The following is an 18,859-nucleotide window of genomic DNA, read 5'->3' as shown; positions in this document are numbered from 1 at the left end:
ATGTTTAAAGTGGCGGCACGCAGGGCTGGAGTGCTTGAGCCCAAGCAAAGGATGGAAAAAAATAAGCCTTTGTTGGGTGAAAAAGGCCTGTCTGAGACTTTTATTTCTGGCTGTTCTGTGTAACATATAAGTCAACATGGATAAGTCTTCTCCTGCAAACTTCAGTCAAAGGCTTGGGGTCTGGCAGTCTAGATTAAATGCTTGCACAGGCAGAAACCTCTGGGGACAAAGACACACTTCCACTGAATTGTACTCTGCTCTTGTTTTGTTTTTTAATTCCCGAAAGCAGATGATCAGAAACATAGGAATTAATTGGAGGCTTTAAAAAATAACCTTCTAATTCAACATCTACTATTTTCTAGTTAAGGAATTACTTGTGAACAGATAATTGTGATTCATCTCTCTGGCATGCTGCATATTAATAATTTTTTTCCACCAGAGTTGCTGCACATTTAGAGAAACACTGACTACAGTTTTTGTATGTGTGACGTGCTTTGATTCACTGTTAGACTGCCCTGCACGCGTGCACACTTCAGCAGAGTGTGCACACGTAGGCACTGTTGGTACAGTTGCCCATGCAGGTATATCTACCTCCTGACATTTTGCAGCTTACATTCCCTGAGGGACATGTGCGCAGGGAGCTGTCAGAGGAGGGCTGTGTGTGAGTGTGTACAGCAGCTGCTGGCTGGCTCACTTCTCCCCTGCAAGGAGGATGGTTCCAACTGGCTGTGATTTGGGCCAGGGTCAGGCAGCCAGTCCTGGCCCGCGGCTCTGTTGTGCAGAGAGCAGAGACTTCGGAGAACCAGGTGTGGCATTCGGGAGCAGGAGCTGGAGACGGGAGAAGGGGAGTGTTGTGGGAGCGGTGGAGCTGCATGTGTGCACTTGGGCACGTATACGTGTCCTCTGAGGGTCAGGCTTGCCAGGGCGCAGTGGGTCAGCAGCCTGGTTTAGTCTGAAGAAGCGGCCGCTCAGCTGCAGAAGCCCTCTGGTCCAGCGGGATGGGACGGCTGCCTTGCCTTCTGCCCTCACCCTAGGGAGACGAGCTGTCCTTTTGAACGGAGCGCCAGGCACGCCCCCAGGGGCAGTGTGGCAGGCACTGTGTGGAAGCAGTGCACAGAGGTGGACTTTGACTCATTCTTGAAATAATTTGTTTTTGTTTATTTATTTATTGATAGGTATATTTATATATTTATGAATGGGAACTCTTCAGGGATGCTCTGATGCCGTTTTCCAAGATTATGGCCATCTATTTGTGATGTCCTTGGTAGAATCGCAAGACTCACAGCTTCTGATTTTTCTCCAAACTTGACTGACTTAGGGAGACCAGGTGAACAGAATTCAAGCTGAATGTTTGGGTAGGAAACATTCAAATTACTGAGTAAACAAATTTTTTTTTACTACAATGAATTCCTAGGCTATCCCTCCCCCACCCCAAAGCAGTGCCTCCTTTTAAATGGAAAGCAATTGGGCTTTTTGATACGGCTCACATAATTTTTTTCCTCCTTTTTCAAAAAAAAATCATAACTAGATTTCCTAAGGTTTATTCATACAGTATTATTCTAAGAATCAGGTTTGTTTTGTGAATTTTTGTCCTCTTAGGATGGTTTCCATATTCTTCTGCTTATTTCTTTTTTACTCTGGGCCTTAATGTTAACAAGATTTAAAAAAAAAAAAGGCTTTCTTCTCTGTATAATGTTTGGCTCACCAAAGCCAAACATAAGTTCTTCCCTTTTCTGTTTCCCAAGAGTAAACCTCATCTATTTTTTATTTTAAAAAACTTATTTTTTTTATTTTGCCTGTTTTGAATGACTTCACTGCTCAGTTTTAAAGTTCAAAGTGTAAGTACTTAGGGTTAGTATTGCTTAAATTTGGTGGTGTTGATGGTGACTATCTTTGGAAAGCATTAATGTGATGCTTTAGAAATGACATTCATAATGGGCTTAAACAAATGAATAGCACCCCCCCCACTTATGCTTTGTATGCGCATTTGTGTGTCTGATTATTTAAAAGATAGAGAATTGATTGCCGAGTGTTGCTTCCTTTTGAAGTAGTTTTATTTTGTCTAGGGTTAGTATTTGCAGATCCTGGAGGTGGAGATGAAGCATAAAAGGAAGAGAAAAGTGTAAATTGGTAGCCACTTAACAGAAATTCAGAAGGTCTCAGAACCCCAGCACCTGAGCAGACGCCAGCAGTCAAAATGTTTACCTCATGTTAAAGAAAGGCAAACCTTGCGTAAGAAATGAATACCATAGAGGATTTAGAAGTTTTAGAAACATTTAAAAGATATGAGGATGTTTCAAATACTGTTGGGCATTGCTGCTTAAATATTTTCGAGACAAATTGATAATTGAAAAAAAGTCTGTGAAGAGATTATATATTTCATAATATGTCAGAATGGTTTGTAAACCTACAGTAGCATTACTGAGGACCAACATTTTTATGTACTAGGTTATTAGCATATGGAGAATTGATAATGGTTCCAGAAGGAAAGAAAACACATTTTTAGAGTGGGTTTTTATCAGCGGAAAACATAAATATACATCCCTGTCCAGTAGCTTATTTTTACAAAGCATGCCCAGTGAGTCAGAACAACTTGGATCTGATTTTTGGAAAGCCCAGATACTATTATTGTTCAAAATGCACTTTTACTGAGTTTGAAAAGTTTCTTTTATATTTAAAATAAGGGTTCAAATATGCATATTCAATTTTTATAGTATTTATCTATTTGCAAAGCATATATTAACTAGTAATTGGCTGTTAATTTTATAGACATGGTAGCCAGGGTAGTAAATCAATGACCAATTAAGTATTTTTGACAAGCAATTTTCATATCTGACCATTTTCATATCTCCCATTTCCTTTTCAGAGTCCAATGCTATGTAATTGTCCTGTTGGGTTTGTATAAAGTGAATCACAACATGGTAAGAAAAAGGTTAGGCTTATTAAAATAATAACCCGACTAAAATATTCACTTTAGTTTATTCAGTGTTCATAATGCTTTCAAAAGACATAGCAAAGCTTTTGTGGAGTATCTGCATATTATTTATTATCTATGGACTAAATTGATTTTTTTGAAGTTGCTTTAAATTTTAAAAGCACCTTTGCTTAATATAAAAGCCCTTTAATTTTAACTGACAGATCAATTCTTAAACTTTATTTTGAAAAGAAAATGGGGAAGAATTTGTGTCTTTCGAATTAAAAGAAGTGAAAAAAATAAACCAGACATTCTAAAAAAATAGAAGAAACCTGATTTTTAGTACTAATGAAATAGCGGGTGACAAAATAGTTGTCTTTTTGATTTTGATCACAAAAAATAAACTGGTAGTGACAGGATATGATGGAGAGATTTGACATCCTGGCAAATCACTGTCATTGATTCAATTATTCTAATTCTGAATAAAAGCTGTATACAGTATGTGTTTATGCTACAGTGGGTTTTTTTTTTAAGTGACTGACATTCATCATATTGGTTAGACAGTTTTAAAAACCTAGTCTTTGTTTTCTACAATGTTGTCAAGAACAAATAAAGTATAATTTGTGGTATATTAAAAGCAAACTGCTTTAAAGTGCTACATATAACTGCTTCAAAATAAGTCTAAGGTATTTGAAAATGTATTTTGGAAATTCAGTCTTTCCTAACGGATGTTAAACAGCTTTTTAAAAATTGAGACTCTACTTAAATATGCAAGTTACTTTTTAAACTTTTGCTTTTTGTCTACTTTTTGCCAAAAGCTTTGAGAATATGGAACTATGACTCAAAAACGAGTGCTTTATATGAAAACTAGCTCAATCTGCTATATGTCTGAAAAGACATGTTTGTTTATATGGTTATAAATGTGCACACCTAACCAATGCTCATAATTAGCAAAGGGTTTACCTGATGCAATGCGAATCTCTGTAAGCTCCAGTTTTACACTTTGTCTCAGATCTCCGTTTTGTAAACAACCTCTCATCAACCTTCAATACGTGTTTTTCCGTAGTATCCTAGCATGAATGTAGCTGTCAGTTTGAATTTCAATTCTGAATTATGTCTATTGACATAATTTCATAGCGCTGACTTTAATTGTTTAGGAGTATTAAACAGAGACCATCAACTTCTTTGTCAATGTTTTCTATCACTCAAGTTCTTTTATTTATTAACTACTGTGGTAGACTGTCTTTAATGGAGTCTCTTTTTTTGTCCTTTTTCTTTTTTTTTTTAATTGAAGTATCGTCAGTTTACAAGGTTGTATCAATTTCTGGTGTATAGCACAATGTTTCAGTATATATAAACATATATATTCCTTTTCATATTCATTTTCATTATGGGTTACTGTAAGATATTGAATATAGCTCCCTGTGCTGTACAGTATAAACTTGTTGTTTATCTGTTTTATATATAGCAGTTAGTATCTGCAAATCTTGAACTCCCACTTTACCGCTTCCCGCCCCCTACTCCCCCTGGTAGTAGTTTGTTTTCTATGTCTGTGACTCTGCTTCTGTTTTGTGAATAAGTTCATTTGTCTTTTTTTTTTTAGATTTCACATATAAGTGATATCATATAATGGAGTCTTAATACCACAATATTATTTTGTCTTCATCAATTTCATAACAGGAAGCATAAATGTGAATTCATTTTATTATAGTCTTCATATATTAGCTGTCAAACTTTTTTCATTTAAAAAAAAAAAACCCCAGCATTTTTGGTGGGAAGCAACTTTTTCAGAAATGAAGAGAAAATATGTTTTTCATATACAGTTTTGAATTTCATAATGTTTTATATGCTGCCTGCTGTAACATGCACCATGAGCTAAGTGCCTTAAATACACACACACCAGTGACTACTGTAAGGCATCTTGAATTTCTGACATTTTATTTGCTTTTGTTTAAAAATAAAATTATCTATTTTCTCTAGATAGAGCATAAAACAAAATTTTAAAATTAAAGTATTTCTAGTGTACTGTTTCTGTATAAAAAGTTGGTTAAATTAATGAAGAACGGTGGCCTCATTTTGCAATCCTAACTGTTTTTCAAGGATTGGAGGGTCAAATCGTTAAGAAAAATATTTACATAAGCTATTAGCAGTCATAATTAGAGTGTCATATAATTCTGCATGCAATGACTAAGGAGGAGTCACTAGAAGTCCAGGTGCTTCTTGCCTCCGGCCATCATGCCACAGCCTGGGTCCAGCAGCTTGGCGGATTCTGCCAGATCCTGTTTGCTCGAGCGGCTCACTGTGTCTGACAAGTCTGGAGGCAAATGCAGTCGCTATGGCGGAAGATTTCAGGAGAGGGAAAGAAAGAAGAAAAAAAATAATTAATTCTGCTTTTGCTAGCACACTTCAGGATACAATATTATGCTCTGTTGATCAGCATTTAGTCTTGCATATAAAATTCCTGCTTAAACAATTCCTCACAGTGAAGCCCACTATAATCACATCCTATTCCTACTAGATTTTACAAATTGTAGCCATTACAGAAACTGGACAAGGAATCTTAGTGGAACATTTCCAGAGTCCAAACCTAAATGTATTAAGATTTTTCTTATTTACGTAGAAATGAAAACATGCAAATGCACACACAAAAAGCATAATTTAACAAATACCACATAATACTGGCAGGGTTGTTTTTTGGCTTTGTATTGCTTTTTTTTTTTTTTTTTTGCCAGGGGGCTCCAAAATGGTATTTTTCAATTGAATGTAGCTTTTCAGCAATTATGGATTCCCACAAATGCTTGTTTCCCTTTGTCTATTAAGTTGACCTGATCCTTTTCATTTCAAGCCTATACTTTATTTAAGGAACAATTTTCATAGACACATCTCATACTGACATAATGAAAAAAATTATACCAATCAAAGGGTCAATATTTTTCACATGCTCAGAAAAGTCAGCCATAACATGTGCTACAGGTCTTGGTAAGTTTGTTTCTATGCATTGTGTTGGGTCATGTGTTTAAAAGTACAGTGTAACTTTGAACATCTCCCCATCTAAACTGTTTTTCTGCAGACAGAGGCTGATTTAAGGAGACCCAGTAACCAACCATGATTACAGGACAGCTACTGTAATTAGGGAGAAATATTCATATTTCAAAAGGACTTTTTTTTTGTTTTCACAAGGATCTCTTTTCAGTTCCTTTAACTATCAGTGCTCCCAGCCCACATGATTTGTTTCATGAAAATCCAAACTCAAATGACACATTTGTTGTGTGAGATAGAGTGGGTGTGGGAGGCTAAAGATACATAGGGCGGGTTGGGGTCATCCCCTGACTAAGCGATGCCTGGAGGAGGTAAGCTGACCTGGAGACAACCTCCCAGAAACCCTTCATTTGAAAACTCCCTTCAATACGAAAAAAAAAATCAAGACGGGAAAAACCATTTTTTTTTTGGTCAAAATATTATGATCCAGCAGCATATGTTCTGGCTATTTTCTTTCCTAATAAAAGGCTTGTTTATTGTCATGTAAACACAAGCTGTGTGCAGAGGATCAAAATATTTTAAATTATTAAAATAATTGATGAAAATATTCTGCCTTGGTTTCAGTTTGCCGAGACAAATATATCGAGGATGAAAGACACTATTATACAGATCAGCGAAGATGTCAGAAAGGTCCAGAAAGGCTATCATATCCATATAGTAACATAGTATTGTTCCTTTGTATCCTTAGCACCCAGCCTGTCACTTATTAAGTCATTAAATATCTAAAATTTCTTGAATAATGAAAAAGAGCTCAAATAAAGACGTATTTGTTCCTTCATTTTAAATAATTCTTTCATTTCTTCAGACCTTAGTTTGTTTCAGAAAGGATTTCAGGTAGAAATGAAAAGTGTGAAAGTTCAGGAATCTAAAAGACACGTGCGGCTCTGAAGTCTGAGGTTACTAATGTCTCTGTAGTGTTAACTGTCGATGTTCACGTGAGGCAGCAGGAGGGAAAGAGAGATTTAACTATATGTCTGAATTTTAATGTTTCTTTAAGATCTTAGAGTTATTGCTAATGAGCAAAGGAAAAATGACTAGGATACATGCATGATCTGAAGGCTCTCTGAAACTTAAAGAAAATTCACCATTAAAAAATGTGTGTGTGTGTGTGGACTTCTGATGGGACCTCCCAAAGATGAGGTCAGATGGTGACTAGGCTGTTTAGGAAGTCAACTGGAGTCAACAAATATTTAGACTCTACTTGAAGCAAGGCATTCAGAAAAGATATGTGAACAGAGCACCTGCCATACTCCGTGCTGCCCTACAATCTAGTAATTGGCATGAGATGAGCACACAGGTGACCCTCATGGTGAGTAGTCCAAGTTACAGCTACAAGAAAGGCAGAGACAAAGCAGAAATCATGGTGGGGCCCAGTGAGGCACAAAAAAGGTTCATGGAGATGAGCTAGGTGTTAAATAATGAACTGGATTCTGATACTTAGAAATGGCGATTTGCTTAATGGTAGAACTGATACATCTTTAAGATGCGTTTGGTGGAAGGGGCATACTGCTCTGACAATCTAGGTGAGGAAGCTAGTGAAGTTTATTCAGAACCAGCATAATACAATTTATTTCAGGAGCTTACCTATTTGCTAAAAATTTCTCTTCCTCTGCTTCTCTAGGCAATGAGTTTGAGCCAGTTGGCTGAAAGCCCTTCATAGCAAAAGTAGCTAAATGTGACGTGTGACATGCTTGGAAATCTTTCAGGTTGAATGGCTTTGAAGAAGAGTCAAATACCATCCGGGTGTAACTTCTGAGCACAAAAATTTGGGGTGATGTGATTGAATGTTTCTAACCAAATGCTACACTATAAAAGCTCGTTGCACACTATTGTCCTCTGAAAAAAGCCCAAGGATGGCTCTGGGAAACATGTGGATCTATGTGTGAGTTCGCCAGCTTTTGTTGATTACTTGAACAAGCTTACTATGCAGCCTAAATTCTCAAGCAGTGGGTTTTTTTTCTCCCTTTCTAAGCCTCCCCCTGTGCACCATGTCAGTGCGATGTGAAGCAGGGAGGAAGAAGGAGAGATCAGGTTCCAGGCTTGCCAGGTGTGTCAGGGACTTTCCCTTTGAGGCTTCCAAAGCATTTACACACTTGACATGTAAACGTTCAGATGCTGCTATACCCCAGATCTGTCTTCTGAAAAAACATGCTGTAAGATCCTCTGCATACATAGCACGGTGACCTCCTTTAGACTAAAGCTGCAAGGCTGTGTGTGTGTGGGAGGTATATAAACTTCTAGATCTGGAGGTTTCACCAAGTAATGGTTTCAATAATAATCAGACTATGGAAAAAAATCTGGTATACTTTCAAGCTTATAAACCAAATCAAGGTATTAATCTTTCTCATTTTATACCTGGGGTTCTAAGACCAGGGCCGAAAACACATCTAACATCTTGAGCTAACATTTTTCCACCTGATTTTCTTCTCCCTGGTTCTAGGAGGAAGGGGTTGTGCTACTGAGGCAGGAGATGCTTATCTGGCTGGCTGGTTGGCTACCTGTTTTTTCCATGAATGCCTTGTCTAAAGTGATGATTTCTAGGTAGGCAAAGGGACCTGGGAAAGGTGTGATAACTCCCAAGGCTCTGCAGGGGCCTGGGTGCTTCACAGCGACTCATCCCACTGGACGAATGGGACCCTTTCCTTTAGAGCTACCAGGTGGGAAATAGCGAGGCTGGCAGGCTGCTGTGGTGGATCGGGGAGCTCCTGCCAAAGACACTCGCAGGCCCATGTGCAGCCCTGGGTCGTAATGGAGCAGCAGCAGCAGCAGGAGAAGCGCATTGCTCTGAGGCTCCAGGGGTTCCACGCTGAGCCGGACAGAGGTGCTTCCCCTCGGCCGGCCTCTCTGTCTCTTTATTGGGCTCAGCCAGAGTCTGTATTTTGTTCCTTCTCGAGTCAGCAACGGCACTGATCCTATAGACACACAGGATTGGGTTTCCTGGCTCCCCAGCTCCCTCCCTAATTCCTTTCCTCCCAGCCTGCCAGACCTGTGCTCGGTTCCCAGACAGAAGGGGCAAGATAATGAATCTAGAGTACACCTGGATTTGAGACAAATTGCTGGTAAATACCCATTAAAATAAGTTTAATCAATTTATATTTTTCATATTTTGCCAAGACCAAATCACCAGGCACTGTTTGTTCTTGGAAAACAATTGATGTAGTACATTTTAACCCCTCACAAAGGAATAGAGATTTGTCTTCCTTCTTTTAAAATTTATGACATTTCCTGAAAAGTCACTTTCCACTACTCACAGTCACAGAAATAGGTGTTAATATTTCAAAATACTTCCTAACAAAACTTTCATATTTCTTTAAAACACAGTTGACTTAAATTAAAACTTGTAAACACTTTAGAACCTGTAAGTTCTACATTGGTCCCTTCACAGAGGCAGCCAGTGACAGTCTGATGCCTCCTTCTGCCACTTGCTCTCAGTGTGACTTCAGAGAAGTCACCGCACTTGTCTAGCCCCAGTGTCCTCCTCTATCACAGGTGAATAGTCCTCCCCTCACATGACTGTCATCGGATCAGATGAGATAAAGAGCGTTTCGTGAATTATGAAGTACTACACTAATTTATTTATACCTCTTCTTCCTCCAAAACAGCACTTGAGGTGGGTCACAAAAATACATATGGTACAAGATAAAAACCAGTGAGTTTATCAAGGCAAGGAAATGAATCTACAAATTTAACGAAAAACATATAGTTATAAGCAACAGCAGCTGAATATCAGACTTAGCCGGTAGGTCTCATCACTAAGTCTGGGCATTTAGTATACATAGTGTTGTAAAGAAATACAAATATAAAAGGAAACTGCATTCATAGTCCTTGCTTCTGGAAAGATTTAAAAAGTCTACACATTTCTCTCACACTTAGAAAGGCAGTAGTGAAAATGGGGCCTGTCAGGTGCCTGGCATCTGGGCCAGTAAAAACATGCAAGGCTGTATTAAGGGGCAATTTAGGGCCCATTATTTTAAAAAGTCTATCTTTTGCACATGTCTTTCTTGCTGACAAAATAACTAATAAAGGAAATGTCAGAAGATGAAGTTTCTCCACTCAAGTTTTAAAAGCGTTTGGTGGGGAGGGCACAGCTTAGGAGGTCCTGGGTTCAATCCCCAGTACCTCCATTTAAAAAAAAAACAAACCAAAACATTCTGTGTTATGAGGCACTGCTCTGAATGGCAGGGAGTGACTACAGACTAAGATAATAATACACAGACATCCTGACCTGCTCCAAAAATGGCTTAAAAAAGACAGAAGTGTATTTCTCTCCCACACTACAGTCCAGAGCAGGCAATCCCGAGCTGGAAGGACTCGCCTGCCATCCTCAACAAGCGGCTTCCACTTCCAGCTCCGAGACTGACAGTTTTGCTCTTGCTCAGCTGGTGGGAAAAGGGGCCAAGAAGGCAACACTTGCAAGTTGGACACATCACTTCCACTCACGTCCAGGACTTAGACATGGCCACATCTGGTTGCTAGGGAGGCTGGGAGATGTTTTAAGACTTGTGAAAATGTTCAGCAACTCTATTACTATGGAAGAAAGAGCAAAAAGGTACTGAGACACAACCAGTAGTCAGCCACAGTTTCGAGAAGGGTCACAGCAAAGCCCTCCAGAAGCGCTGACTCAGTGTGTGAGCTCCTGCTGACGGCCTGGGGCTCCGTTCTTAGTTTCTGATCAAGGAAATGTACACCTGTTGCCCCTACCAGCCCAGAGGGCAGGGGTTAAAGTAGTGATCAGAGTCTCTCTGTATCATAAGAAGAACATATTTCCTTTGTGGAAAGACCAATTTCCTTCTGGGGGCGATTTCCTACTGGAGGAGGAGGGCTGAGGAAAGGAAACAGATGAAGCAGGCTTTGATGTATTTATCATCACTATTAATTCTTCACAAGATTTCATTCTTTCTTTGATTTTTTTTTTTGGTGGAGGTACTGGGGATAGAGCCCAGGACCTTGTGCCCGCCAAGCACGCACTCTATCCCTTCTTCACAAGATTTCAGAATGTTATTTCAACTTGTAAAAAAAAAAAAAAAGTTATATAATAGTATATTATTATATTTTTACATGATTATATTATTCTGTAATCATTACATTATTAAAATACACAGTTACATTGTAATTATTTTACATCTGGTTAAAAATTTACAATGTAGAAGATGCATTTGCCTAATTTTGGTGAATTTTGTGTTACTCTTATATATGAAAAGGGCAGCAAAAATCATGCCAAAACCATGCTTTTGCTCTTTCTGGATTGTTAAGTGTACATTTGATAGTGACCAAATATTTCTGGGAAAAAATTCTGCTAAAACATGGTCAGGTTTTAGGTTTCAGTTTTGTTTGTTTGTATAAGATCCAATTCATTCTCAGGGGTTCAGATTAAAATTGTTTTATTGAATGTCATAATCATACTATATCCTTCGAAAAAAATTCATCTGGTTCTTCCTGATTGATCTGAAAATTAGACAAAATTTCAGAGTTGGAACATTGCACATTGGCTGCCCATTGAAAAATGCTCAGGTGTGCAATTATTTTGACCGTCAATTATAACTGACAGTATTGTCTTGTCTCCAAACTCACCTCTCAAAGCAGATTGTGAAGAACTCACTTGTCTAAACAAAAGTGTGATTTGTGAAAAGGCATGTGTCTGTGGCAGAGACTGCTAGCTTACTCCCAATATCTATTCTCTTCCTTTGCAGCGAGTAAAAGGCTCTCTGAATATTCGTGGGGCACACGGCCTCTTAGAATAAAAGCCACACTTCCCAGCTTCCCTTGCCAATAGATGAGGCTGAGTGATTAAGTTCTGGTTACTTCATCTTGAGCAGACGTGTGATGGTTAAGTTCAAGGTCAGATCCTTAGAGAGGGGGAGGTGCCATTCTCTTCCCTTTTCCCTTGGCTTTGCTATTTGACCCCAGCAAGAGGGCCCCCACCCTGGGCCCTGGTCCACCCTTTCTCACAGAGTGAGGAATTAACAGTGTGAAGGGGATGTGCCCACCTAGAGCCTGTCCCCTTCTTTATAGGACATACTCTGGGTACTTAGAACCTCAGAACTCCCTGTGCAGATGGTCACTTCCCCAGATCTATCCTCCGTGGGTGAGCTGTGTTTTCCGTGTGCACACCCTGGGGTCCAGAAAGAGCCAAGGGACGGCTATTGGTGAGAAGCATGGACAGAGTTTGGATGTGCAGGCTGGGATCACGCCACCTGCTGTGGGTGGGAAGGAGGCAGGGGTGGGGAGAGAAAGGAGGTGGGCTAAAGGCCAATTCTTTCTCTGACTCCATGTTCTGGAGTGGAGCCCTGATCCTGAATTTAAACTCGGTTTTCCAGGAAGGTGTATTTATGAAGGAAGATAAAGCATATTTAATGATTTGTTGGCTTGATAACTATTAAATATCGAGGCATATGATAACATGGTCCTTTATCTGCCTTCCTGCTCTAGGCTCCACAATGTTAGGGACAAGCCAAATTTCCCTCTTTCCACTTGCTGAAATGCGGACTTGAGGGCAGGTCCTGAAGCAGCCATCCTGGACCTTCAATTGGAAGCTATGGGCTGAGGAGGGCACAGCAAAATGACAGAATTAGTTTAGGGTCTCCTGACACCATCTGGCCACCAAAAGAGCCCTAGGTCACCGAAATGGGCTTTTATGTGGTATGTGTTCTATATTATTTAAGCCACTGCATTTATGAATTTCTTTAATAACAGTCTAACCTATATTCTGTTAATAGAGAATTTGGTACCTGAAAAATAGATCAAGCTCTACAGACAAAATCTAGGTTGGCTGAGTGGTTGGCAGGTGGGCAGTGAGGTCAGTGTTGCCGACTGAAAAGCTGATGCCTCTTGTTATGCTTGTGACAACCTGGAAGGCAAACCTTATACCTCCTAGTCAGTGGCTCTACTCAAAACATTGGAGAAATTCAGAATATTGGCGTGTTTGCGGCCTCTTGCCACTTTCAGCTGAGTTATTTACAAAAGAGAAATGAACTTAGGCTAGAACTACAGAATCTGCAAGAAGAGGGAGAGGGACTACAGCTCTATTCCAGGAGGTGCTCTGTCTGCGGCTCACAACCCGAACTAAAAGCTTGGTAATTTGGGGCATCAGAGGGCTGAAAAAACCCAGCTGTTTTTGCAACTGCACACAGAGCACAACCTTCACAGATGTCTGTGCCCCTAAGCCTTGGTGGAATACCTCATTAAGAGGCTGGCCAGAAAATGGGAGCCAGCTCAGAGACAAAAATCAGATTAAGGGTGTTGCCTTCCCTCTCAGGCTGACTACTTCAGATGGCTTCAGGCTACTTACCAGTAAGATGAAAGAGAAGGGTATAGGTAGAACCGAGAGGCCAGAAAATAAGACTCAGGTCTTACAAGGTAACAGTCGTGGACAAGGGTCCACTTCAACCGCCCTGTGGCGTGTCCGCCCGCAGGCAGGAGGCTGGACAGGTGTGAATTAGGCTTATCTGGTCAGATGCAGCTCTGTTAGTTTGGAAGGTGGAAGAGAAGCAAGCGCTATCTTTCTTCTGCTTTTACTACTGTAATTGGCAAACACTGTGGCAGTGTCACCCCCCACCCCCGCCCCGCCCCCAGCATTCAAGAGACTAGTCAACAGCTTCACAGGGGCAGAGAGGCAGCTGTGGAAGTAGAGGCTGGTGCAGTGTTTCCGTGTCCAGTGACTTGCTTCACGGGGGTCCAGCAGCACTGGCAGCAGTGGCAGCGGGGACTGATGAGCCCTGAGATTGTGGCCACGGAGCTGTGCACTTTCCGTGAAGAGCCCCAGTGGCAGTCTCCCAAGTCCTCAACTTCCTCACTTTGGTAGAGGCAGCAGCCTCCCTGGAGGCCAGTCTGGTGGCACGGTCCTCCAGCCCTTCCAGTTACTTCATTAGTTCCCAGTTCTCTAGTATAAACTTACTGACTGCATAATTATTTGATGTGATCCATTTCCTGCAGCTGAATCCTAGAACTATGTCCAGACATCTCTTTGGCTGTGAACCAAAGGGAGGCAAATCGACTGGGAACCTTCTAAAGTTCTGAGGAGGTTATTTTGCCTACAAATTACAAATCTGGGCAAGAGCCTACAATTATGCAACCCATAGAGAAATTTTAGGTCCCCAAACCTTATTTATCAATAAGTGGGCTATAAACACTGTGCAACCCCCAAGGGCACACTCTCTAATAGGGATTTCATGTAACCGTCACTGATAATGGACAAGGAATAACTTCCTAAAGGGATACAGAGGACTGTGGACAAGGGAGTTCCTTCCAGAGAGCAGAACTGGGACCCACAAACCAGGTGACAGTCCTCTACTGCCAGGACAGAGAAGTTTTGCAATTTCAAGCCAGGAGGATTCCCCACTGAAGAGGAGGTAAGTGTGTGGGAAGAGGCTGGGCATGGATATTTGGGTTCCAAAGTCTCCACAGAGACTGATCATTATCCTCCAATATCCACTCTCCTTTTTCCCTTTAGTAGAAGAACTTGTGAATACATGGCCATCCTGAATAAAGACTTCACTTCCAAGCTGCCCCTTCAGCTAGTTGTGGAGCACGCGACCAAGTCTGAAAAGAGCAGGAGTGACACTGCAACTTCAGGATGTTCAAATGGAACTGGAGCTCAGGCATCCTGGCTTCAAAGTCCACGTTCTTACTCACAACTCTGTGTGCCAGAACTTTTCTAAGCATTAGAGGTAAATTAGTGAACAAGACAGGCAAGACCCCTGCTTTCAAAAAACAACCACAGAAAGGGACATAGACAATGACTCAAAGAGAGGCAGCTCCATATAGTAAAGCAAACAAATGGAGAGGCGAATTCAGATAGCGTGAGGTCTTCTAAGGAAATGCAACATGGTGATGTGGTACTGGCTAGGGGTACTACTTTAATTGGTGAAAGCCTCTCTGGAGAGTACATTTGACCCAAGATGGGACCAATGAAAAAGAAGTTTCTAGGCAAAGGGAATGAAATACAAAAGCCTTAAGGTAGGAATAAGTTTGGCATGTTTGAAAGGTGGAAAAAAGGGCAGCTTTTCTGGAGCAGTCACCAAACAGGGAAGCAGCCATGGCTAGAAGTCTGACTTGGTGGGGAGGTATCTGATTGGGCTGGATTTGTAAGCCATGGTAAGTGATTGAATTTAATTCTTAGAGCACTTAGGACTAGCAAGGGAGTGATGTAAACTTACTTCTATGATTTCAGCCATTTCCTTACAAAACCACACATGGATATTTTCAATAACAGAAAACAACAATTGTTGTAAACATGGAATCCTACTAAAGACAGAGCTTTCCAAAACGTGGTGCACACAGGCGGCTCTAGATCTCTCTTTCTTCCGCTTCAGGAAAGACCTTCTAGTCACTGAGTGACCCGCAGTGTCCTCCCACCCCACCGTCCTCCTGTGGGGAGTGGTGGTTCTCAACCTCATGCCTGCCCAATGGGAAGATGCCAGGTGGAGGGGTTGGGGCCCTGTGTGAAATGGTCGTGGAGGAGAGACTCTGGCAGTGCTGTTTGTGAGGATGGTTTGCTGAGTTTAATCCTCTTAAAATGTGAGTCAGAATCTTTTGGACTCCACAGTAATAATGCTGCCGTATTTCAGTACCAACGTTCCTGAACTTTCAGACATTAAAGATCCGGGGTGGGGGGTGGTCACGTTACTTTCTATCTTCAGTTCATACATCGATGGAGAATAAACTAGATTATTCCCAGAGAACTTTCCTGAAAATGGTTTTACTTTCTGCACAAACTAAAGGCAGTATCTTTTTCTTTTCTTTAGGTCTCTCCTTTGTTCTTTTGCACATTTTATTCTCATTAATGTTCTAACATAGGCAGGACTGAAAAAAACACATTTAGGTAATTAATTGTTACCTGAACTGGGACAGAAGAAACTGTGAAAGATGCCTTCCCCCAACCCCCATCAGCTCTTCCGTGGGATAAAGGAATGGGGCTGATAAGTCACATGTGGCCACTGCGATCCCCTGGCTGAGTGAGCATCACTGCCTGATCGAGACTCCTCATAGCTCTCCAACGGACTCCCTCCCCTCCATCCTTCCTGAACCATGGCAGGGCTTCTCACTCTGGCAACCTTTTGACTGGTCTCCAACTCTGCTTAACCCAAGGCTTGCTCGGGCTCTGGAACACACAATGCAGGCAAGAGCATATAAGCTCCAGAGTGTGTAGAATTTGAATTAAGCTTTTGCAGGGCCAAGCTGAGAGACTCTTGAGATCTAGGGCCTTGGTGCTGCTATGGCGGTAAGTGGAAGAAGACTGAGGTCTTCCTGTGGACAGACTGTCATTTTGAAAGGCTCTTCAAGCCTGTTTTGTCCCGGAGACCCCTTTTCTACCCAAGACAAGTGAGGAAACATTTTAGGAGCAGTATTTTTGGGTACTACCAGCCAGGTGGCTTAAGAATAGTAAGATATTTTAGGAACATACAGTGTTTTCAGATTTGAATGTGGAGCTTGAAAAGGAAAAAACTTCTTTTAGAAATAAATTCAAACTACTAATTATATGAGAAATCCTTTTTCTCCCACCCCCATATTTTCTTTTAAAACATATGGGAACGACCCTGGAGGGGCAAAAGGTAACAATCTCTTTGTCTTTGTCTACTAAAAATCAAACTAATGTTTGCTCCTTACTATAATCTGAAACCTCCTACTCAGTAAACTGTTAGCAGATAAATGTGTTTGTAAACTCAAGGCTGATCCCTAAATCCTAGAGATTTTTGGAACTATAGCAGATCCACTATTTAATTGAGGGGTTGGTAGAGGCCTGACTGATACACAGCTAATGGAATAGGTGAGTTCTAACATGTGAAAAAGCAGGGATCAGAGAATTCTGAAATCAGATAATTGCCTAAGTTATCACACTAATGTCAGTCCACTAAATAACTTTCAGACCTTGGCAGCTCTGGATGAACACTCCTTCAACCACCTATTTTTGTATGCGAGTATAGTACATATATGAACATATATTGATTTCCTTTTGGCTGTCCATAAATGAGTCCTGGGAGCATAATGGCCAATGTGTTTGCTTGCATAATGCCCTACAGTGTATGCAGAACATTGCTCCACAAAGCCCCGAGATGGGGTATGAAGGGCTCGGTGGAAATGGCAATGTACAACATCCCCACAGCATTAAATCTCCCAACTGCTCTTTAGTTACTGGGAGACCCCCACGTTTAAGGGTCTGCTAGTTCCTGGGTATGAAGAAAGAATTTTTAATGGGGCCAAATGTAGGTGTTTACAAGGGGGAATTGTTGTTTTTTATTAGGAGCTGCCTTATGTTCAATAGTTGTATTTACTTTGTCAAGCTAGCCAGAATTAGAAATCCCCATTGCTAGGCAGCCTAGAGCAACTGCGAAGTATTTCTGGGCATTCAGAACTGAGGCATGTGCTGCCCAAAGGCAGGTTTCATTACAGTCTGTTATTTAGTCCTTGTTCGTCCCTCCCTACCCCCACACCCTCAGATAGCAGTGCTTCTATAACAGGAAACCTTGGTTTTATGCTGAAACATATTTACATGACTGAAACACGACAATTAACACATTTGTAAAGCTTTGAGGGATAGGCACACTCTAATGGTTTTTTGAATCAGGCTGATTTCCTGGAGCTTTTAATCTTATTTTATTTTGTTCTGCCTGCATGAACAAGTTCTTGTGTTACTATAGGTATTTGACAAAGTCTACCTGGTATGAATGTGAAGAAAAAGGAAATAATACAAAAATTAACTTTGTTTTGTCTTTGCCAAACTGTTCCTGACTGCTTTCACCAGTTCAATGTATACTGAGGGCTATGCTATTATTTTTGACATGTTGTGTTAGCTTTTACACAAAGGCAGTTAGGTAGTATGTTTTTGGCTTGCCAAAACGAAATGTGGCTCTCTGTACACTGGCAGTATAAAAACTTTTCATAATGAATGAAAAGGATCAATTACAGCAGTGATTTTCTTCACACCTCATGGTCAAAGGTACACTCTCCCAGGTGGTGTATATTTCACTTGCTCCAAACTTAAATTCACAGCCAGGTGGTATTAAGCAGTATTGTTTGATAAGTGCTATTGTATGTATGTGTGTGTGTGTGTGCGCACACGCGCACATGTGTATATGAGTGTGTATGCCTGTTTATACATATAAATAAACATAACAATGTTATGAATATTTTAATTTCTCTTGTCTATAGATTAATTAATTTCTGAAATCTTGCTAAAATTCAGAAGAAAACATTTTGGAAATGAAATGAAAAGAAGACTTCCATCTTCCTTTTGATTTCTGAAAGTATGCAAACTGTGGAAACTCCCCACCGCAATTCTCACTTAAAAGTTTGCGGCAAATTTACAAATTACACTGGTTTCAAACAGTCACCCGTTACATCTATCTCTCCCCTCCACAGACCTCCCTCCTCACCAATTTCAAAAGGAGCTCGGTGAACAGACTGGGCAAAGCGAGAGCCCTCTCTCTCCATGCCTTAGGGCAGTGATGGGGCAGCACCAGACCGAGTGCTCTAGCTGAAGGATACAGATTAGAGATGAGGACATAACTCCAAGAGTAACTCTCTGGTGAAGTGACTTCACAGATAAGAAGTAAGCAGAGAATCAATTTAGTCTTAGATAGAAAACCTCTCCATGAATAATGGGAAATAAAGTTAAAGGAAATGAAGCAAATAAAGCAAGAAAAAAATACCGATGATCAGAAAAGAGCAAAATGTTTGTGAGTATATAGATAAATGACTATGCCTAATTTTAGGGGATTTTTATTTGTTTGTTTATTTGGCTTAATCAAAATGCATGTTTCTATGGAAATGTTAACAAGAGCTAAGCTTAATTTCCACATGGATAACTTAGAAGTAATTTCTCATAGAGATTATTTTCTATTCTTTAAAAACTCATTTGCTTTTATATGTGGAGGATTTTTTCCCCCACCACTTAACTTTACCATTGAG

At 40.5% G+C, this 18,859-nt stretch overlaps 1 protein-coding gene across 3 annotated transcripts in view; it reads right to left on the bottom strand.

Moving 5' to 3' along the window:
- Positions 1–4,835: 4,835 nt before the first annotated feature.
- The window catches only part of ELP4 (elongator acetyltransferase complex subunit 4), a 217,019-nt gene continuing 202,995 nt past the window's right edge, over positions 4,836–18,859 (bottom strand). Inside the window, exon 10 of one of the 3 annotated variants that reach the window (XM_031681066.2) lies at positions 4,836–5,247. In XM_031681066.2, the coding sequence (XP_031536926.1) occupies positions 5,116–5,247 (132 nt within the window). In that variant the 3' untranslated portion in view covers positions 4,836–5,115. The remainder of the gene's footprint in view (positions 5,248–18,859) is intronic. The other 2 variants (XR_012076653.1, XR_012076652.1) reach the window with 2 other exon arrangements.

Source organism: Vicugna pacos, chromosome 10 (genome assembly GCF_048564905.1).
Source record: "Vicugna pacos chromosome 10, VicPac4, whole genome shotgun sequence".
In the NCBI taxonomy this organism is placed as follows: Eukaryota; Metazoa; Chordata; class Mammalia; order Artiodactyla; family Camelidae; genus Vicugna; species Vicugna pacos.
This window is presented reverse-complemented; position numbering and strand designations above follow the sequence as displayed.